This window comes from Temnothorax americanus, unplaced genomic scaffold (genome assembly GCF_048541705.1).
Source record: "Temnothorax americanus isolate GAGA-0224 unplaced genomic scaffold, ASM4854170v1 Scaffold17, whole genome shotgun sequence".
Lineage (NCBI taxonomy): Eukaryota > Metazoa > Arthropoda > Insecta > Hymenoptera > Formicidae > Temnothorax > Temnothorax americanus.
The window spans coordinates 1,437,525-1,460,784 of NW_027509307.1; the positions used below are offsets into that span (position 1 = coordinate 1,437,525).

Here is a 23,260-nt window from a genome sequence, read left to right on the forward strand (position 1 = left end):
GCCGTTAAATAATTTATAGAAATCCTTAACTGATGTGTTAAGGATTCTATAAATTCCCTAATTCATGTCACACTTACATTGCAATTTCATGTTCCTCGAGATAGCAACTCTATGAATCTTTACAATAATTCCGCTGCTAATAAGTATTTGATTGACTAATAAGTGTTCGTCTCATCGCGATAAAAAATAATAAATTTCAAATTATCACTTTGCTTATGGTGCTTACATAAATCACGTTCAATCTCGGCACTGTTGCGATACGGTAATTGCAATAGTATCAACGCTTGTAGCTGTTAAACGTTTATGAAATATGTCGTGTCTGACATTTACAACTACGGCGAAATAGATCGTCGCACTTTACATATGCTCGATCACGTTGTACGATGACACAGTCAGCAAAAATGCGCGCAGCAGTCATTATTCTCTATTTTGTTGGTATGAATAGTTATTTACGTTATACGTTATTGTTAATAAAGCAGATAAATATTTATTAATATCTTTAGTTATTATCATATAAAACGAATATAGGTATTATATACATATAATAACATTAAAGTGATTAAAGTGATAATTAAATGGCCGCTGTTTCCATTATTATTAATACGAGACATGCCTACATAACATTTACCGTTCTCCATGTATATTCTAGGCTTCCTGTTTGAAGAAACAGGCGGAAATGCAACACATACAGCGCAACCAAAAATTATTGGAGGACAATCAATTGACATAAAATATAGACCTTTCATGGTTAATGTTAATAATATTTTTCAACTATATACGTCGACGTGTATTTATCTATTTGCTAACATTTTCTAAAAATAACAATACTTGCAGCTCTCTTTACATAATTCACATGGATTTTTATGCGGTGCCAGTATATTATCGAGGACGTGGGCCATCACTGCTCTTCATTGTTTGTAATGAGATTTTAACATTGTGATTTATTGTTATTAATTCTCTTAGCACATATAATTAGACTTAATTTTTAATTAAACTTACAAATTGAGCACGGAAAGTTTAGTCTTCATAATTTTAGCACTGTATTCTGATGCTTTATTATTTCCTAGAGTACCGTCGACACAATATTATGTACGGGCTGGATCCAATAAAACGGACAGAGGCGGGTCTGTGCATAGAGTGACGAACATTTATGTATACAACGACACATATCACTCTTGGTTCTCGAAGTTGTTGGAACACGATATCGCGCTTTTTCAAGTGAAACCACCATTTTATTTTTCGAGAACCGTCCGATCAGTTCGTTTACCAAGATCAACCCACGAAATATCTTATGATGAACTATTAGTTTGTGGTTGGGGATACATAAATAATAAAAAAGTGAGTAAGCTAAATTTGTAATACGTAAAAATTTATGGTATACACACACACAATCGGTATACTTATTTTAAAAATATTTTATATTGCTTACTTATATATTTTCTTATACCAGCAACAAAATTCAAAATTCAAAACTGTCGCATCTCAAAAATGTGTGTAGAATGTTTGTTAAATAAGAACGCTATTGCTTATTGATTACTTGTATTTCTTAGATTTTTTTCTATCTATTTATCAATTTTGTTAAAAAATAAAAAGCAAACAATTTAATTAAAATAATTTATAGAAAGAGAATGCCAAAACTCTTATGGGCGTTTACGTACAGCATGTTCCGTACGAAATTTGTGTTAATGCCACTTCCTCATACGCAATACACGTCAAAGATGACTATCATTTGTGTTACGGAACCCAAGGAAAAGATGCGTGCTTCGGAGACTCTGGAGGAGCATTGGCCAGTAAAAGAACAATTTACGGCGTTGTATCTTTTGGTCATGGCTGTGGAAAAGTGGCTGGCGTTTACGTCAAAGTTTCGTATTATCGAGAATGGATTAAAGCTGTTGCAAATTTGTGACCAAACGTGCAAATATATAATTTTAATGACTTTATTCTTTCTTTCACAGTCTCCACGTTTTAATCAATTTTTATGTATTTTTACTAATTAATTTTTAAAAATAATTAATAATAAAAGAATTAAAATTCGATAAAAATATTCCTACGTATAAATATAATTTACAAATTTGTAGATAATTATTTCAAAAACAACAGTGTAATAAATCGATTATATTGATTCGTAGTTTGTCGAAAATGTTTAATAAGATACGTTACTTTTTCTTCTGTTACATTCACGTTGACGTATAAAACTGAGAAGATTATTCGACACATCACGCCACTAAAAGCCTCGTGTTCTTATCCGGCAGGTTGAAAGTATTGTTTTCGAGAGAATAGGCACAAAAGGCATATCGAATCACGGAGTCGTGAACCTTCCTGCGTTCAGGTTCGGTGCGCGTGCAGGAAATCCACCACATACACGTGCTGCGCAAGAGTGTCGCGCACGCCTGCACGCGGCACACGTAGCATTCGCTCGTGCAATGCCGAGTAAAAGGTGTACGTGACTACGTAATGTACGTAATGAATATTTAGTTTTACGTGATAATGATATTTCTTAATGATATTGGCTACTTTTACATATACTGATTATTAAAAATTACGGAACGGTATTAAATTAAGGATAAAATATTTCGCTTGAAAAGATTGCCTGAGTGATACATGCACAGACCTTTATAATGATTTGATATGGTGAATTGGTATACCAGTTATAAAAAAAAAAAAAAAATTTAAGTAATATGACATGTATGGGAATGTTTGTAACACTCTTATACTTGGCGCAAAAATTAGTAATCGGATTCTATTTTAAGATTATTTTATCACTTAAAATCATTTGCATAACAATTAATCGCAGCATTAATATATTCTTGTGTTTTCAATAATACATACACAATGAATTAAATTATTTAAAAATTGCATTTATTTACCTGTAATATGTATACCATAAATGATAAAAATCACGAGGGAAAACAACACAGCCACATATTCTCTCGCTATTTGCTGTTTACTCGACCATGCACGCGTGCTCGCTACTTTCAAACTACTATTTACTGGAATGACTCATCCACGCGTATTTCCCTGCGCAAAGTGAACCTATGCCAGGTTTTCCGCTCGCGCTTTTGAGGGTCTTTAAACTCCCCTGCCACGTGCAAACTATCGAGTGTCTTCGTAAAAGACCGTGAGAAATACATTATCGTAACGGAACATCCGTCACATTTAGATGTGAACAGACAGACTATTTTTACGTACGGATATTACGCTAAGAATTCCGTTCGAGATGTGGCTACGATAACAAGACCTCAGAAAATTATAATGTACCGTTAATTGCATGATAACAGCAACGAATCAGCATTATAAATAAATTTTCATAAATATGTATTATATATGATGATATACTATATATAATAATTGTATATGTGTTGTGTGTATTTAAAAATAAATCTATTAAACGTTTGTAGCACGTATTATGCTATCTTGAATCATAATACTGTTCTGTATATGACGACATTATGCCAGGAAACCATAATATGATATGAATATCAGTACTTTGCATTACCTATCTTTACAATACACGTAATATATCCTGTTGAATAAAATTTCATCATGCAACAATGTGACCGCTGTTTTCTGAATCTAATCTTTTTAAGCAATGAGAGATAATTAACTTAATTATTATATATATATTTTTTGTCTGACATTATCATCTCATATTATCCATTGCTTAAAATCATATCATCGATAGCTTCATTATTTAAAAAAAAGAAAAGATTACGTAAAAGACTTTTACAACTTACTTTACAGGATAAATTTTATTACGGCGATTCCTCAAAATCTCGCGACGGATTTTCAGAAACCAAGCACTACTGCACTTGGGACTACAGTATTCTTTTACAGCACTATCCTTTTGTATACTTTCAGTAATATCATGCCAGTTCACGCATTCCCAGTTTGTATCGTTCAATACAACAGGCATTTCTTCACTTGCTATCAGAACGTACGAGTTTTGTGAACTCCTGGTTGAAGAATTCGATGTCCCTTCAACGTGCTGCTTCTGTCGCAGACAAACATTGTCCACGACATCCGAATCAAGTTGCTTATCGATCAAAATTGATAAATTTCTGTTCGTTAAATATTCTTTTTCACAGATATCGGACGAGTCTCTCATCTCTTCAATATTTATTTTGTTATCTTTCGTGCAACTTTTCGAAAGACGCCTTATGGGATAAAATTTTAACTTTAAATTGCTCAACATGGCTAAACCATTTAAAATCTACTTGTGAGTTACTTTGAATAAATTCTTGCGAATCTTCAATTTGTAAATTTTTTTTGAAGCACGAACTTTTATAAGTTACACATATATACACATTCACGCACTGTTTTGACGTGCAATAGATTTTATCTTAGTTATCAAATTATTTTATAATTATTTGCAACTGCGCGACATGATTGCGATTTATTAATTAGAAAGTCCTGCACTAACGTCGTTCATTTAGTACGCGACCCCTACGAAGGAAAAAGTGGCACTGACAACAGTCTCCATGCGACCAAGTACCCACTCTCACTAACTGGGGATCCCAACTGATTGTGCACGCGTATACGAAGAGAAGGGGTGTGTGCGTTTACTCACGCTTTCTTTCTTCATTAATTCATGTAAAACAACAAATATTTCTTGCAAAAATTTTTGTTATTGTTACATTTTCTTACATAATATTTTCACGCAATTCACCAATCTTGCAAAATTATTTTTTACATTAAATATATTTTTAAATAAAAATAATTAATTAAAAAACATTGTGGTAATAACATATTTATTATATATTATTAAAATATATATAAATAATTCTAAATTTTACGATTCTCTCTTTTTTAATGTAAAAAATATTGAGAAATCTGTAGATGTTATTTCAGAACATATACGAACATATATATCTTATAATTTTTTTTTTTATAATTTTATGTATTATTAATTAATTAAATAAAAAATATTTATTCGCTTTACTCAGAAAAAAAATTAAATTATTTAAGTATAATTACAATGTTGCAATTACATTGTACTTAAAAATTAATATTAATGTGGTATTATTTTATTAAAAAATATCTGCATATTTCTATAAGTATTGAAAAATAAAAGACTAATGAGAGAGAGATATCATACAGCTTCCGGTTTAATGTTATTTATATCGCATACGTTGGTTATTCATATGACTGAGATAAAATTGATTATTCATTATATGACAAAAGCAGCATAAAAATAAATAGATATGACGAAACATGATATAATTTGAATACTTTCTCGTTTACTTCAATATTTTATTTTAATATTTATTTTTTAATTTTATATTTAATTTTCAGCTTTTTATGTTACATATAAATACGCACACACACGCACACATTACTTTGTATGAATGTAAAAAAATATTATATAAAAAATTATACTTGTACACATGTTGCGTGTCAATAAAATATAACACTTATAACGTTATTATGATTTCCTCGTAATGTCAAATTCCATAACTGTACCGAATGTATAAATGTAAATTTACACATAGATTCACTTGGATTCAATGCTTTACAATGTAATTGTATTGTTGAGTTTAGTTGTTATACTTTTACTCCATTGCATGATTTGTATATAAATAACAAGTTTATAATTATATAATATTTTTATATAGTTATATATATAATTGTATAGTAATTACTGTATTATTCGAATGTCAAATGGCAACATTCCGTAATTATTAGATCAAAACGTCTAACCTATATAGATACCTACTACACGTATAATTATTTAAATAAAACATTTTGTTTTATTTAATTAAGTTTTATATTCTAAACATAAAATTAATGTAAGTATACACTTGAAAATATTTATTATATATTACTATAAAATATTTCTCATGTGCGGTGTGTCACTAAATTATTTAATTTTATAGATATTATTATCGCAATAATAAAATTGCTTATTAATTTTGGGTAATTAAATAGAATATTCTTAGTATTGCAAATTGCTATTTGTTAAAAATAAATATTTTTTATCAAAGTATCAAAGTTGTCAAAGCGAATTGTTGCGCATGATATACATACAAATATTGTTTTGCAAATTTATATTATTTAATAAAGAAAACAATAATAATAATGTTCTTTGAGCAAAAACATTAAAGTAGTTATTATAATAGACATTTAGAATAAAGATTTCAAGGAAAAGTGAATATTAATTATGTTCGTGGAACCACAAGATAAGTACATCAGTTTCGCATATCGTTGTTACGGAGAAATTTAATTAACCTTACTTGACTCCACAAAAGTCGACCTACACATGTGACACACAGTAGTATAGGTATCTAAATATTCAGTACTTAGTTTATGCATTATATTTTTTCTAGCGTACAGCAAATGAAAGGAATTTAATTCAATCATTAACAAGATTCAATTTACTCTATTTCAATAATCATGAATCCATTTATATATTTTCTCAATTATTTGAGATTGGTGTAATAAAGAAACTTCAAGATGGCACTTACTCGATGGTAGACAAAGCCAGCAATGCTCGCATCGATTTCTCCGGCGCATTTTGACGTCTTCTAACATAATTTTGTTCCTCGCTATTTTCGGTACGTCTCCACAAAGTCCAGAAAGGCATTTGACGGATGTGATCAATCTGACGACGAAAGAGTTAAGCGTTTTCGACTGCAACCTTTCACAGCATTCCGCACTGTCAATAGGGAAACACGAATGAGATGTGCGAAAATGTCAGAAAATCGATCTTACGCGTCACGCAAACGTATGGCTACTGACATAAAGCCTTGCGTTTGCAGAAAAATAACATCCGCATCTGTGCCGGATTAGAACTGTAATTACTCGCGCAGTGTGCGTCAGAATATAGAAGTTAATTGTTGATCTCGTAACAAAAACCGTAATAGTTATTCGTTATGAACAATTAAGTAGTATGAATTTTTTCGATTAAATCTGGTATTGCAAATGAAAATATATTATATAATATTTTATATACTTTTAAGATTTTGTAATATCTTATTGTGTACGTGCAAAATGACTAATAAATAAATAACTATATTATTTTAACATAATAAATAATTTTACTTGATTGTATATATACGCATACGTTTAGTATACGGCAAATACAATAATTAATTAAGTAACGTATTTAATTTCGCAAGAGAAAGTTTTCGTTTATAACCTGCTGGATTGCTATATACACTACCGCCTTTTTTACCTCCTGATATCAAGTTGTATATTTTCTACATTTTCTTTTTTCCTGTTTTAGCTAGTAAAATTTTTATTACAATCCTTTTAGTTGATGAAAGTTTGAAACTTTGCTTGATTTTCATCTAAATTACGCTACCAGCTATTCATTACTAAATTTAGCGACTTATAAAAACAACTGCAACAAAATATAATTAGTAATATAAATAATAATTGTGATGAAAATTGAAATTAAATATTAGACCGCATGTGTTGATTATACTTAACTCGTTATTGATATGTTCTTTTGTATATATAATATACCTATAAACCACATATAGTTATCTTTGGAGTTGTAAATATTAAATTATCGAAAATGTCATAGTTCTTTAATTTCTAAGTAAAGGTAATTTTCTATTGTTAAAAAAGTTTATGAGAAGATTTATTTAGATAGTATACAGAATGCTTAGTTTAAAAAAAAACTACGTTTTAATTAAATTATTTCAATTTAAACCACATTTTTAACTTATATGTAAACTTTTCGTATTTTATGTTTGTAAAAAGAGTAATGATAAATGAGAATTATAATAAAACCACACATTTTTAACGATATATAAACTTTTCGTATTTTATGTTCGTAAAAATGTAATGATAAATGAAAATTATAATTATTCAAATAATTCTTATATGCCTGATTATTTGCCTATTCCGTTTCTAAATATTTTCAAAATGAACAATTTCTTCATCATTCTTTTACGCAGTTCTTTGTAGAACAGCGAAAATTTTTCACCCGCGTAATGAAACGTTAACTACTACATCATTAAAAACGATCATACGCTTACCGCCTTTCTTACCCGATGACGCTATCATCTGTCCGAAATTATCTCCTTCCCGCTTAAGGAGCTCGACTCATCCCGCGTTCCGGTTACATCCGGTATATCCTTGCCGCTCGCGTTTTCACCCTCGTTTTCAGTGGATTCCGGGCAGAAAGCTCGGTCGGCCGGATTCACAGGGGTGGATTGAGACATGCCGGGGTGTGGCCGGGCCCAGGGATTAACCCCCGCTGACAGCCAATCATATCCGAGACAGCCCCACCAGGCGGATGACTACGAAACCCGGCTGAAACTGTCGTACTCCCTCGCCGTCCCTCGCAACAACCCCCACCGCTAATTGCCTTGGCTTTAATATCGCATGTGGAATGAAAGCCAGAGGAGGAAGATGAGGAGGAGGAGGAGAAGGAGGAGAAAGAGGAAAAGGAGGAAGAGGAGGAGGAGAAGGTGGCAAGGGTAACCAAGGCGGTGAAGAGGGACCAGGGAGGATGGAAGCGTCGGCTGTAAGGCAACAGAATGCTGTAGAGTCCAGGAAGGGAGGAGAGACTGCTTTGTATGTGTCGATCGCAATACCTACGTTCCTGGGCTGTTCAGAGTGGAAGGATGGAAGGGGGATGCGTATGGCATTATGCGTTCGTGAATTTTATACATGTGTTCACGCGTATACGGCACAGCAATCGCATACGGCTAAGCTGTAGATCATTCCCGATACAGATTCAATTTGGAAACAATAGATAGCGCGGGGATACTATTTACTATCGAAATTGATATTTAGTTAGTTAATGATCCTCTCCATGCCGCGATCAGCATCAGGTATCGTGAATTGGATTAGTTGCCGCGGTTGATAGATTTACCGAGCCGATCAATGATTGATGCGAACAATGTGAGGACTTCATGGACACGAGAGTCAATTCCAGCTATCATGATTGGGACAATGACATTTTGAGATATTATACAGTTTGATTTTCGAAATCGCTAACGGAATGTAAAGTCCATTGGATTTGCACATTGTTTTTACAGTATCAACTACATTTAATTGGATTCTTTAACTATAATCTCTTTTAATTCTAATATTCCTGAAATAAATAAATTTATCTAAACACATAATATAAGTACTCGTAAATTTATGCATAGGTCTTTTTTTATTTCTTAAAAAATAAAATTTGTTTAATAGCTCAAAATATGCGTTATAAAAATGTCTTTTAAAAAAAATTTTTTTAAAAAGTTTTTTAATAAAAAATTAAAAAAATAAAAAATTTAAAAAATCCTGGTTGGTTTGATTTGTTTCATCAAGCGTTTAATCTGTCTGCATATCGAACCGAATTCGCTGAAGTGAATAGAAGTCTTGCCTGATCGTCTTTGTCTTATATATTGGCTCGTAAGGGTGGCTCTTATAAAGCGGAGCAATTATCCGGGTAAAATACTCCACGAAATTTCCGTGATAAATTTCAGGCCGTAATAAGGGTGAGTCGCAAGTCATTTGGGCGGCGATCAAGAGGGTGGGTATCGAGCTTCAATAGAAATTCTTTTGGACCCCCGCTACGGTATGGGGGCCACCATTTAATTTATTCATTTGTCGCCAATTTCATTCGACTCTGCTTCTGTCTCCCCTCGAGAGCCTTATCTGAAAACTGATAATTACTACACTAGGGTACGATGTGAAAATAAGACAGCGAGGAAATTAACCTGACGATGCACACGTTCTTTCTTCCCTGATGTAAATTTAACGTATATGCGATTCTGTCTTCCAAATCAACTTACTATACGAATTAATAAAATATGCAGACTAAATTTTAACTGAACAGTAGATTTCTTAAATACATATAAGAATGTACTTGTTTCTTTATATGCGCAAGTTTAACGTAAAGGCCTTCGCACAATGAAAAATATAAAGGAACAAAGGACAGATATTAGCGATTAGGACTAAAGAATCAAGAATAAAGTTGGATGCACGATAAAAAATACAGGCAACAGAAACAAGAAATAATACAGGCAATAGATTTTTAACCTATCGGAAGTCGTTAATGCTACACCAGCTTTATTCCTGATTTCTTATTTCTAATCGCTAATATCTGTTCCTTGATTCTTATATTTTTTATTGTGCGGGGGCCTTAAGATATAATTATTTACATTTTAAGATAATTAAAAAATTTCTTAATTACAATTCTTTTAATTTAGCGTAAAATATACACAAATATAAACTGATTTATATTAATATTAAAACAATCTAAAACAGAGTTTTCAGTTTTTCTACTTGATAAATAAAGATTTGGAACTAAAGGGATTAAATTATCACTGCTAACTCTTTATAGCAAAGCAATTTACAGTAAAGTTTGTGTAATAAGAAATATATGATGCAATTACGAACTGGTTTGTAAAATAGTTAGAGAATAGCTTAAAAGTTGTATGTAAATTTGGAATTTATGGCTCAATCTTAACTTCATAATGGCTTTTCGAGCGCAAAACTTTTATTAGAGGTGTTATTCATGCGTATGCCTACTTCATGAAAGATGGAACATTTGAATTTATTAATATACATAACGCGCGTGTGCATTGTGCATTTATTAATTGCAAGTAGAACTATACTAAATTTGTTATATATGTAAAAATAATTTTCCTGTACAGCAAAACTGTATAGAAACACATTACACAATTATAAAATATAAAAAAATTTACTCTCTTATACTACGCGTACATTAATTATATTTTAGCGGATTCTAACAGAAAATATAATTAATATAAAAGTCTTTTAAATTCCGCGATTAAAAATCAATTCTTCTCTTTGACTTCAAATAAAGCGCCATGTATTATTAAATTGTCATGTTGTCATATTGACAAAAAGATAAGGCTGTGCGTGCATGAAGTCGACATGATGTAAAACCTCGACATAATTAAGCTCTTGCCCTCGAGTGTAACCTCCTTAGAGGTTTTCCAAGGTACTGAAATTCCCGCGTACCCGTCAACGTCTAATGAGGGGATTGTGGATGAAGTTTCAGATTGGCATGAAGCAATTAAGGAAGACTTATGTACCTCAACATCTTTAGAATATATTAATAACGACGGTCGTCGTCTTAATTTAGTTATATAAAAGCTGCAGACACAAACATACGTTATACTTGGCAATAGTGTCTTCTCTTTATTGACGTTTAAAGATTTTATTTTTTATTTTGAATTAATATTTAAAAATTCAATTCTTTCATTGTGAACGTGGAAGTAAACATTTTCCATAATAATATGATCTTAATACACAATTTTTGTACAAATTTATTTGTAATATGTAAAAATAAATTGCAAAAATAGCGGTTTATTTTGACTATATATAGTATATCACGTGTAAAAATTCTATCGATTAGTATATATCTCACGTGCAAAAATTCTGTCGACAAATATGTCAACAATATTCTAAATATCTTCTTTTCATAATCGTTTTCTACAACTTATTTATGTTCATTTTAATATTACCATCTTCATGTAATTAGCTCAAGAATTCCCCGAGTCAGCGCGAAATTTCGTAAGATAAATTGCGCGAAATTCCTCCCAATAATCCATAGCGAGTGAACTCTTCGATGTTGAAGACTATCTCAATCCAAGACGAGATAAGAAAGATCATCCAAACAAAATTAAACTACCTCATCATCATTAGGACCTAATTACCGGAAGGTCTTGAACGCGGATGACATTGCTGACGAGCGGTTGAAGCGAGGCGCTAACTACGTTTACGCACGCGCTCATCTTCGTCTTCACGGATACGCTTCCTGGGAACGCTTGGTGGAGCATCTTCAAGTGAGCTAGTCGGTCTAGGCGAAAGCTTATTAATGGGTGCCTGCTACGAGGGACGGGGGAGCAGCTTTCGCAGGACGGCGACGAGGAAGAACGGGTTGCGAGTCGACGGAGGTGGATGCTGGCTGGATAGCTCGAGATAGAGGGTAGAAAAAAGTAACAGACTCCCCGCAATTATCCCCCACGGTGCTCGCGGTAGGCGTGTCCTGGGCACAGGGTGATGGCAGAATCCGGCCAACCAGGATCCGGCGACGACGCGCGCCCCGGCCTTCTCTCGTCGAATGAAAAAATATTGACCGTACGAGGGGGTATCCTACGGTCCATTTGGGGGTTGCGGAGGTGAAACATAACGGTCGACTGATTGTTAGGGGTGGCGGGCGGGCAAGGAGGGTTACGAGGCGGCGCGGCGGGTGAATACCCTCCTCGTCACGTACGGGATCATTAGCTGGATATCCTTGGTCCCGTTGGCCAACCCTATCCGATAGCGGTGATCCTCGTGCTTGACATCATTATCCTTGGATGCTGCGGAGCGCCAACGCGGTTCGATCATACTTCGTCGCAAGCGTCTTCGTAGTTCGGTCTCTTCCGATACCGCTACGTTTCCTTCTCATACCTTCGCCTCTTCTTCGCCTTCAGTTTCGTTTCGTTCGTATTTATCCATCCACCGTTTGGTAATCCAAGCAACATACACTTACTCAATAAGTCTGCGAAAATTGTGATAGTGCGCGAATTTGTTGTTTACGATGGGATAATAATTCATCGATAATAAACATAATTATGATGGTGATCTAATGACTTTCGACATTAAATTGTGGATGGTAAATTTAATGTGACTAAAGAATAGCATAATCCGTTTGGTGAAAAATACACGATGACTTAGTTTTTTATAATAACTCTGACAGTGATGAACAGATTTGATGACTACGGTGAAGAAGAAAAACTGATTGGATATATATTTAGCTGACCGCCGTTTTTTGAGGAAAAAATTTGTGATAAGTGTTTATGTAAATAACATAACATTTTAAAAGAACTCGAATTTATTCGCTGTGATTCTTTATCGCATGTAGTTTTAAGATAGTTAGAAAGTTCTTTTAAAGATAAATTAATATATGTGTTAAACAACGAAAAAGATTAATAAACAGTTAATACTAACTGTTTTCTGACGACTATATGGTTCAACAGTGTTATCCACAGTGTCAAGAAAATATTGAGGAAAAATAACAGTTTCAAGAACACTTTAAAATGGAGACGAGCGATCCGTCGGGTAGACTAACTGCGGAAGACTTATCGGATTGCATAAGTGACAGCAGCCATTCGGAATCTCAATTAAGAGCATTTCAGAGTTATGAGCGTATCAAGGAACTTAATCTATCCATTGATAAAACTAAAGAGGACGCATCGACGGAGCCAAAGGATTTTCATCTTAGTCTCGAAGATAGCGATAGAACCCTTCGATTCAACGAGTTTCCATGCGAAAACCCGACCAGAAATCTGACTATGACGTTGAATAAAGCCAAGGATTTCGCTTACTCTCCCAATAATTTGACTGAGATTAATTATTCGTTAGACAGATCGAACGAGAATGAAGAGTCAGCTGACGCCGTGACACTTTGCAGATCAAAAAATTCCAGCGCCAAGAACGTGCTGTTTAATTTGCGCGAGACCAAGCAAAGGAGTCCCCATGCGTCGTTATCCTCTTTAGACAGGTACAGCAAGGATCTCAATTTCGTGGTGGAAAAGGAAATGAAGGACTTCGGCCTGCTCAAGAACTATAATCTTGATCGCATGAAAGAGTTTAATTTTTCTCTCGATAGAATGAGGGATACCCACATTAGCAGTTTGGCCCTCGAAAGACTGCGCGGTGGTGCCGGTGTACTGGAAAATTCGAGCATGTTGGATCACAAGGAATTTAGAAACTTGCAAGTACAGCCGAGGAACCCCGATCTCGAAGCCATAGCTTTGGAGCGCATGAGACGCTCGCATCTGCTTGGCACGGAACTATCCGCGCAAAACTTGTCGACGCAAGTACCGCATCCGCACTCGATCACGCACATGCAGCATTCTCAACAACAACAGCAGCAACAAGCGAAGTCTTTCACCATCGACGCGATTCTGGGCCTAAGAAACAATCAGCGAGAAAAGCGAAGTCAACAGCAACAATACAGAAAACACCAGGGTATTTATAATACCTTATTTACTATTAGTTACATGTCAATTTATCTGTTGCAAAAAAAGAATGTTTTAAATACAAAAATAATACTTTGAACGAGTTCAAATTTATCTAGCTTACACAAACAAAATAAACGCTATTAGTAAATTTTATTTTTACATGATAATCAATGAAATTATTTATTTATCAAAATTAGAATCATAATTGAAAGATATATACTGATTATAATTTAAATCCAAAAGTAAAATAATTTGGAACTGGAATATTTTAAAGAAACTGAAACTTGTGAAGAAACAATAATATTTTGTTGTTTCTTCACAATTTCCAAAAACAAGAAAAGCATTAAAAATACTATTACAGGCAACATGTTATTAAAGAGGACATTAAAAAGAAACAACCGAAATGCTATATTATTATAAATCGTGTACTGTATGATAATCGATAGCCTATAACTAACTTCAGATAAATTTTAGTTTTCACCAGAATGAAAATGTCAAATATCTAAATTTTCTACTTCGAAAAGAAAGCAATGGTATTCCAAATTTTTTAATTCTAAATATAGGTATATATGTTTTTTATTATAAAATCTTTTAGAACGTCTGTATATAGAACATCTTCATAAATTTCTCAACAGATAAAAATGTTTATATAAAATTTAACCTTATCACAAAAAATTTACTACACATATTACATTTTTATGTAGTTTTTAAAGATTTTAACTAGATTTATTCAACTTTTTCCGCAGCAGGTGCAATTAAATATTCCTTATTGCCCTCCTACACGTTTGCTTGCCATTTTCTCAGGTCAGGAAAGTTCGACAAAAAACGGCAGTTCAAGTTCCAGTTCTGGTGGGGGCGGCAAAGTGAAGAGGGTACGAACAATTTTCACGGCGGAGCAATTGGAACGTCTGGAGGGTGAATTTGCACGTCAACAATACATGGTGGGCCCCGAAAGATTGTACCTGGCTCACGCACTCCGATTGACCGAGGCTCAAGTTAAGGTGTGGTTCCAGAATCGCCGCATCAAGTGGCGAAAATTGCATCACGAGCAACAGAGCCAGAGAGTGCATGAGTTCCAGCGCACGTTGAATTCTTCGTTGGAGCACGAAGACAGCAACGAAACCGACAAATGGTGAAACAGAAAATCACGATCTACGCGTTTCTAGATCGTGACTGTCACCTCGTTCCTTCTTCCTTAACTACACGCCGCTCTATCCTTTTCATTTCGTTCTCCTAGGAAGCCGAGAAGTTATTCTATGCGGATGTAGTTGCAGACGAGATATTGAACGTGCAATTATCAATCGCCTGAAAAAATATCATTTTTTATAACTTCTCGTAAAGTATCCACGTCGCGTCTTTCTTTCTTCACTCTCATCTCTGTGTTCGTCGTCTTGCCAGCTCGTTAATATCGTGTCACGAAATTCGAGCGTTCTTTGAAGAAATTGTATTTGAATTGCAAATCGTGACGAAGAAAACTGCGTATTGCAAAAAGACATTAATATTATTGATTGTGCCAAAGTGAGTTTTTTATTTCTTAAAACATTTCTTTCATATCTTAGCTTAAAAGAGTGCGAAAATAAACCGTGAAGATACGTACAATAAAACATCTTATCGTGTTTCTAAAAATTGCAAACATACTTGTGATCAGCAAATTGCTATGATAAAAGAAGTGCAAATCATACTTATCCCAAATTTAAACAGCATGACAGAAAAATTAAATAATAATAAAAAATGCCAAAAGTAAACAGTGTAAACAGAAACGTAATAAACAATGAAAAACAAAATTTAAGAAATGTGGAATGCAAAGTACGAAAATTAAAATATTATAAATAAAAATATTCATTTTTGACAATGTTTAAATATTTATACAAGTTTCCTGACGAAAATGGAGCAAATTGGAAGACATAAGACAAAGTACACTTCACCACATACATCTACGTGGTCTGCTAATCAAACCACCGACGCTAGAGTTCCGCCTGATGCATATTGGAAATATACACAAAGAAGCAATCAAGATACCATTGATAAGAGTACCAGGTAATTTGTAATAATTGGTAAAATTGTTAAAATTTAAAAAAATTTCTCATATAAATACCTTTGCATTCTTAAAGTCTTTAATTTTTTGTAATGAATGCAACTCATACAACACTCAAAGATTCAATATTTAAATATTCAATATTCAATATTCAATATTCAATATTCAAATATTCAAATTCATGTAAAACCTTAATTTTAAAAAATATAATTTTATTAGGAGTATAACGGTAGAGAATAAATTTAATGCTTCTCATAAATGGATAGCAATGTCTTATGAAAGTGAATCAAAAGCAGTTTCATGGTTTTTAGACGTCATCAAAGTCCTATGCCAGAACCGACGATGAGCTATTATTCCTCCGCAAATTCTTACAAGACTTTTAAACATAATAACGCTTATCCATGTTCGACGCATCCGAAACATTCCTCTGCTCTTCATACGGAAGTACCACAGCGATACCAGCAGATTACTACGAAATCTAGTAGAAATAACGATCGTACTAATAACGTTGTCGTAAATAAAGATCGATACAAGACTCAGCAAGAAAATGAGAACAATACAGACTATATCGATGAAGAACTAGGAAATTTTACAGAAGATAATTTAGACGAAGACGCTGAAGAGGAAGGTATAAACGAAGGTGTGAATGCTATTCAGTTCATTATTATTTATGCAAAATTGTAACACATTTAAAAAATATATTAACCAAAAATTAATAAATCCATATGTAGTTTAAAAAAGTATATTTCAAAGAATATAAAAAAGCTAATCTAAATAATTTTAATTATTATTACATTTATAATGGAAATGACAGAAAAAATAGAAGAGATTAATGATATATCGAGACAAAAGTTTTCCTAATACAATTTTCTAATACAACTGTATTTATTTATAAAATAATTACAGATGTTCAAAATGATCAAAAGCTTGTAATTATTGCGACTGCATTTAATTTCTTAAAACAAAATGTTTATATAGCGGAGAACGATCGGTCCCTTCGAAACGACAAAAGGATCGGCGAGTCTGTCAATAAGGAATACGATGAACAGGAAGCGGACGATGAGATAGATGAAGAATCGGATGCACCTGCCGAAACACAAGCAATACAACGCAATGCAGTTAAGAAAGATGCATTGTTACGAGCACAACGAATGCGAATGATTAACCAGCAACAAGATCCACATAGAATTCGTTACTCTCAACAATCACCAAAGTTGTATCAAACTTATCATTTACCAACAAGGTTTGTAATATAAATCTTTAAAATACACATAAAAAATGGTTTTATACAATTTTTGATTTAACGACCAATGTATGCATAATTATCTAATTAAAAAAAATGCAATTTATTATTATCTATTTGCTGAGACCAAAAACTTATACAGATATACAAATGTGTTTTACTACGCTTGTTTCATCTAATTTGGTTAATCCCAATTATTTCTCAATTTCTGTTAGTTTAATCGCACTATAATGGCGTGGACAGTCCATTCAAAGCTAATAAAGAATTAAATGGATTGTACATGACAAAGTAACATAAATCAGAATTTAGAGGCATAAACGCACATTAAACATGATACGTTGTAATTAAATAGCTTAATGATAAATTATCTGTACTTTGCTTTGGCTCGGTGTTCTCTTTAATCATATGTATTCTATCATCGGTACGTCAAATATATCTGCAAGGTGCCTGTATGATTAGGTACTATCACAACACACCTGATCACAATATCCATGAAACGTTGTCGGAGGAGGATCTGTACACGGCTCAAGCGTTGAAAAATCATTCTCGAAGAACATCAATGGACTATCATCAAAATTGGATTCCGCAGAGGAGTTCAACAGATCGATATGACACAATGACCTCGCTAACTCAGCCAAGTCGCCGAACACGGACGAGGCCAGAAATAAAGTCTTTTACGGAAGCAGAATTTGCCGATAGGAGAAAGTGTAGCCGTTGCGGTAATATCTCGACCAGGAAACCATCAACTTCGCGAAGAAACCATTGTAGATTCCAGGATAATCTAAATTTTTCGACTAAGACACGTTTCGGTAAGCAAGTAATAAAGCCTAACATCTAGAAAAGTACATTAATATTAACAACAATTATGATTACACAGTACTAGTTATCTTCTTTAATTAATATTATTATAGTTAATTTTCAAATTTATTTAGTTGATTTTATCACCATGCTTTTGCATTAATAAATGTCAACCAAAGTTTACAAATGTTTTTTAATTTTGTTATTTGTTTCAGGAAACGATGCGGAAATCTTCGACCAATCCTGGTGCGGGCATTGTAAACCGAAACATCATTTTGAAGAAAATATGGGGCCTTGTGAAATTCCATCACCGGCTTTGTATTCGATGAAATCACAACGTTCCAGGGACACTAATATACCAATGCACGAAACGTTAGAGGGCAAACATCCGATGGACGAGATGTCGCACGAGTTCGCACGGATGTCATCCAGATACACAAAAGATACGCCAAACATTTTACGCGACAGAATCAGACATTCCGTTCCGCAGGCAGCACAAGGCGCAACTAGAATATCCGCTCGTTATAATCCTTAAATATTCTTTTTAAATTTTGTCACTTTTATAAACTAATGCAAAAGATTAAGAAAATTAATGTGTTTTACGGATGGAATATATATATATACATTTTCTTCCTGGCTGAATTGTCTTCAAAAAATATGACATTTTCAGAAAAAGATCAAACTTATTCTGTATTTATTAAAATAACACTTTTCAAAACTAAACTTTAAAAATAATTTTAAAAAGTAACTCGCTACGTGTTTATAACATTGTTCGAGTGTTAAATATTAAAAACAGTTAACTATCTCATTATGTTTCATAAGAAAAAAAGATATTTACGAACATGGAACTGCTACTTCGAGCTATCTTTCACTGAATCATAGTGTTTACAGTTTTCGACGAGAAACCTGAAAAAATATAAAATTATCGAGAGTTAAGAAAAATATAATAAAACAATGAGAAATGACATTGCACTTGGTAACAATCACAAATGCTACAACAATAATACTTCTATCCACAGTCAGTTCCCTCCTACCGTTTGTCCAACATATATTTTTGTAACTGTCTTTCGAATCGTGTAGATGTTCTGTGTAGTGTAATAAAAAAGTTATGTCACAAAGGCATGAAAAATTAGTTTCACAATGTACATACAAACTGAATAAAGCCAATAGAGCTGACGAAGCAATTTAACATTTTTTTCTCTCATTGTAATTTTAAAGAGATAACTGTCATTTTATGTCTTTTGGCACTGGCGCACAAAATCTACTGTAAATACGTGATATTATTATATAATTAATTATACGATAGACGTACGCGTACATGTTAAACGGAGAATAAACTCTCAATCTGTACATTAAACATAAATAGTATGTTTAATTAATCCCAAATTAATATCCATACCTGAGTTTATGTTATTATTTATAATTATTTAATATCTATATTTATAACACTGATATTAGATTTTTCTAATATACATTATATATTTAAAAGTAAAATAAATTATAACACTGCCTAAATTTAATATTGCCAAAAAATTCAAATTAGACAAATGTAAATTTACTATAAAATATTTTGTAATTATAAAACGTGGATATATAATATTTCAAATTTCGGATAATGTGAGCGGGAAGAATCACTATATCTTATGAGTTTTCGAATAATTTTTGCTCCGCTCGTGTTTAAAGTTGGAAAAGAGGGAGTAGCTTTTCATGCAACTAGCCGAGCGCAAAAGAGTAGCTTTGACTGAAGCTTTTATTTAAATATTAATATAACGCTCTGTCGGATTCATGCTGGAAGATTATGCTTTATTCAATTATAAACTTAATATTTTTATTACACACGTCAACCCGCCAAAAGTAGATGTTGCTTATTGTACCAGCGCAGTGACGGGAATTTAAATTTTCACAAAACATAATTAAATATTTTATGCAATAAACATATGGTACATCTGCAGAAGAATGCAAATAAATCTGGAATTTGTATCATATTTCATGGTATATATGAACAAAATATTACTAAATATGTGCAGAAGCATATAGTATGGTTACATCTCATTATTTTCTAATAATAATAAGAAAGAATTTACAAAGGCAATACATGTTAAAAATAAAAACTTGATAGAGTTATTGACAGATATAAATTTCTTAATCTTTAATAATCTTGAAATTTTAGTAATCACAGAAAGTACAATATTGCATTATTATAAAATCTGTGAAAGACTATTAATACACATATAAATTGCATCACACGTACTATTATCCCATATAAAAATTTGACATGGGTGATTGTTAGTAAGTAATATTCGCTCGTTACGCGGAAGCCTCATTGTCACCGTGATAAATTAGCATAGGACCCGTGTCAAAGCATCACAAAAAGCCTTTGATGCACAATCATGTAGACTTCGCCATTACGGATGAGATATGGAGAAAGATATCAATCAATCCGTAATGCACCATTTTATCACAAATTCCATTTATTCGAAATCAATTAATATGACTGTTATTACTATTACTGGTTCCTCTCCATAATTAACATCATTATGTATATATTTTAAAAGTCATTATCGGTAAATCATACTCCTCATGTATATGCGTGTTCGAATGAATTAATAAAATAATTTCATTTAAATTATTAAATTAATTTTTTAATTTTTAAATTAAAGAAGAAAGTTAGGTAAAAAGTCATTGTATGACAAGCTAGACTAGTTTCTTCAATGCAATTAAAGAGAATAACGCGACAGTTTTATTTAATATATTTTTGTCTACCAATCCAATAATAATAATATATATTTCAAAATTTTCAATTTTACACATATACATTGCATGATAGTTTAAAAATTTTTTGACAATTATTTGTATTTTTGACATAAAATACATGTATAGTTTAAAGGTCAAGAAAATAAAAAAAGAGATGAAATTATATAATTACAATATTTTAAATTTCTTCTATTTTCTTTTTGTTTCCAAGTAAATTAATAATTTACAAAATTCCTAGAAACCAATGAATCGCCGTACAAAGAAGCTCGTGCGTAAATAAAGCTGCACGATGAGATCGAAATCGTCACGAGGTGAAAGGGAAGAACGAAGGCGAGATGAGCTTCGATATCTCGCGCTACAACCCTGTGCGAGATATAAGCTCCGCCTATCCCTCGGTTACAGCGGGACTTGCAAGAGCCCTGCAGCCCCCACTTTCCGGCGTAGGGTATCCCAACCCCCTGCTCCATCGTCGTTGGCATCCGCGGCATTCCAATTAGCTCGCGAATCAAAAGAGCCCCACTGCCTTTGTGGGGTCTCACCCTACCTCCAGTAAACTCGCTCGTTCTCTCTCTATCGCCCTATCTCGTTAACCACCCCCTCTCTGTCCGTCTATCTATCCGCCTTGCTATCTGCTTTATCGCACTTTCCATATATTTATCTTTCTGTCTAAATCACTACACTCATATACGTGCAGTCTTTCACACGGGATTTTACACTTGTTTCATTAATGCGTATGTTTGTAATGTTTGTAATCCTTTATAAAATTAACCAACATTTAAATAATCTGACGCTGCTTATATGTTTGTCTTATATATGTTTCGAAGACTGCATTTAGTATTATTATAATATAAAAAAATAAAATCAAGATACGACCCTACGTTATATTCATACAAATCCTGTGCACTTTATGCGCAGAAAAATGGAACATTAACAAAATAAAATATACAACTCAATGAATGAATTAAACGTTATGAAAATCTTTCTAGATTACTTAATCGCCCGTTTTTTTCTGCTTTACAAAATTAATATTTTCATTTTCTATGTGAAGTGTGTAGACAAAATAATAAAAGAAATCTCTTTTATGCCGTCCTCTCTCAGCTTTCACTGTGTACCTAGTCTTTCCTTTTTCTTTGCATCTCTTCTCTTCCAAGCTCTCTCTCCCTTTGCCTCTCTTATTGCCCTTTTGCTTATATTTGTTGCTCTTTTTACCATTCTCCCTCTCTCACTGAATTGTTTCCTCCTCCTCTGCGTTATTCTCTGCGTCCTTCACTCGCAGGTGGGCTTTTTAGTGGAATAAAACCAAACAACGCTAAAGAGCGGCTGTTACGAGAACGGCTGAGCGGGGCCTGGATGAGATTAACCGCAGTTTTAATCGTGAACCTTCTTTGACGGACGAAATTCATATAAACGCATGAGCCATTTTAGTAAAACGACCGAATTACGTTGCTTCAGTTAAAGTGGCATGCAAATCTTTGAAGTTGGTTCGGGCATATTGTAAGCTAATCAATTTATCTGCAGAACATGCACATAATTACTCGAAATATTTACACAAACAATGTTATATAACTAAATTTATATAAAAATATTATTTGTAATAATTGGTGACACAGTATACTTCTCGTTATGCAATAATAACGGATAAACTAAAGAACAAAACATATATACGTTTAAGTGTAGCAAATTCTCTAAACTTTATATGTATATACAGAATTAAAATGGCGTTATTACTAAAGATTCTAAAAAAACGCAATATTGCTGGAGTATATTTCAATAAGACATTCAGAAATATGTGTGTGTGGCGAAGCAGATTTCAATATTCCGGTCGACCGAATGACAAATTGGTATTGCAAAGCGACTCTCTCGACGTTTCCCTCAGCCTTTCGCGTTTTTACTCAAACAGGCATCCATAGGTATACACCAGTCGTTCGGGGTAATTGAAATCGGAGGAAACCGCTCGTGGTGTTTTCCCCTCGACTCGGTCACGACGAAGCGCAACGCAAATTTTATTACGGCGCGCCTCTATCCACTTCGTTAGATACCACTTTGTTTATCATTCGCGGATATTAAAATCGTCAGTGTGATGTATACGTGGATGTATATCCAGCATCGTTTCGCCATTTGCACGCGCATCACCGGCCACCGACTTTCCAAATTTCCATATTTTCACAACTCACTCCTTTCTCGAATATTTGTCCTAATGGAATCAACGATTATACACTATTACACGTACTATAATATGCATATTTTATTATTGAGTTAATTATAATGACATATTAAACGAAAAATTAAAAATAATGCATTTACATAAAATTTATTACATAAAATAATAGAATAAATATTCTTAAGGTAACTTAACAATTTTTGACAAATGGTTATAATTCAGTTTAATGCAATAAAGAAATTTATATTAGCAATAAAAGTGTATAAAATAATATTAATAATACCAATAGATAACACACGCTGAAAAACATATTTGATTTGAGCACTATCGTGCGCGTGATCTCCTGACAA

General features: G+C 33.0%; 4 protein-coding genes across 6 annotated transcripts in view; 3 read left to right on the forward strand and 1 right to left on the reverse strand.

Annotated features, from left to right (window-relative positions):
• The window catches only part of Stac (C2 and C2B_Munc13-like domain-containing protein staccato), a 29,437-nt gene extending 22,817 nt beyond the window's left edge, over positions 1 to 6,620 (reverse strand). Inside the window, exon 1 of one of the 3 annotated variants that reach the window (XM_077403443.1) lies at positions 6,462 to 6,620. In XM_077403443.1, the coding sequence (XP_077259569.1) occupies positions 6,462 to 6,580 (119 nt within the window). In that variant the 5' untranslated portion in view covers positions 6,581 to 6,620. Of the gene's footprint in view, positions 1 to 3,734; positions 4,423 to 6,461 lie in introns of those variants that run through there. The other 2 variants (XM_077403436.1, XM_077403437.1) reach the window with 2 other exon arrangements.
• Positions 231 to 3,726, forward strand: LOC143895943 (trypsin 3A1). The gene is made up of 5 exons (XM_077403453.1): positions 231 to 435; positions 650 to 747; positions 835 to 917; positions 1,068 to 1,338; positions 1,622 to 3,726. The coding sequence occupies exons 1-5, from the start codon at positions 384 to 386 to the stop codon at positions 1,904 to 1,906; spliced, it is 789 nt and encodes a 262-aa protein (XP_077259579.1). The 5' UTR covers positions 231 to 383; the 3' UTR covers positions 1,907 to 3,726.
• A 5,509-nt stretch (positions 6,621 to 12,129) lies between the features above and the next one.
• LOC143895873 (uncharacterized) lies at positions 12,130 to 15,056 on the forward strand. The gene is made up of 2 exons (XM_077403304.1): positions 12,130 to 13,926; positions 14,724 to 15,056. The coding sequence occupies exons 1-2, from the start codon at positions 12,993 to 12,995 to the stop codon at positions 15,053 to 15,055; spliced, it is 1,266 nt and encodes a 421-aa protein (XP_077259430.1). The 5' UTR covers positions 12,130 to 12,992; the 3' UTR covers position 15,056.
• Positions 15,057 to 15,804: 748 nt separating this feature from the next.
• Positions 15,805 to 19,913, forward strand: LOC143895872 (uncharacterized). Its single transcript, XM_077403302.1, has 5 exons — positions 15,805 to 15,956; positions 16,266 to 16,594; positions 16,933 to 17,197; positions 17,657 to 18,006; positions 18,211 to 19,913. The coding sequence occupies exons 1-5, from the start codon at positions 15,805 to 15,807 to the stop codon at positions 18,528 to 18,530; spliced, it is 1,416 nt and encodes a 471-aa protein (XP_077259428.1). The 3' UTR covers positions 18,531 to 19,913.
• The last annotated feature ends 3,347 nt before the right edge of the window (positions 19,914 to 23,260 follow it).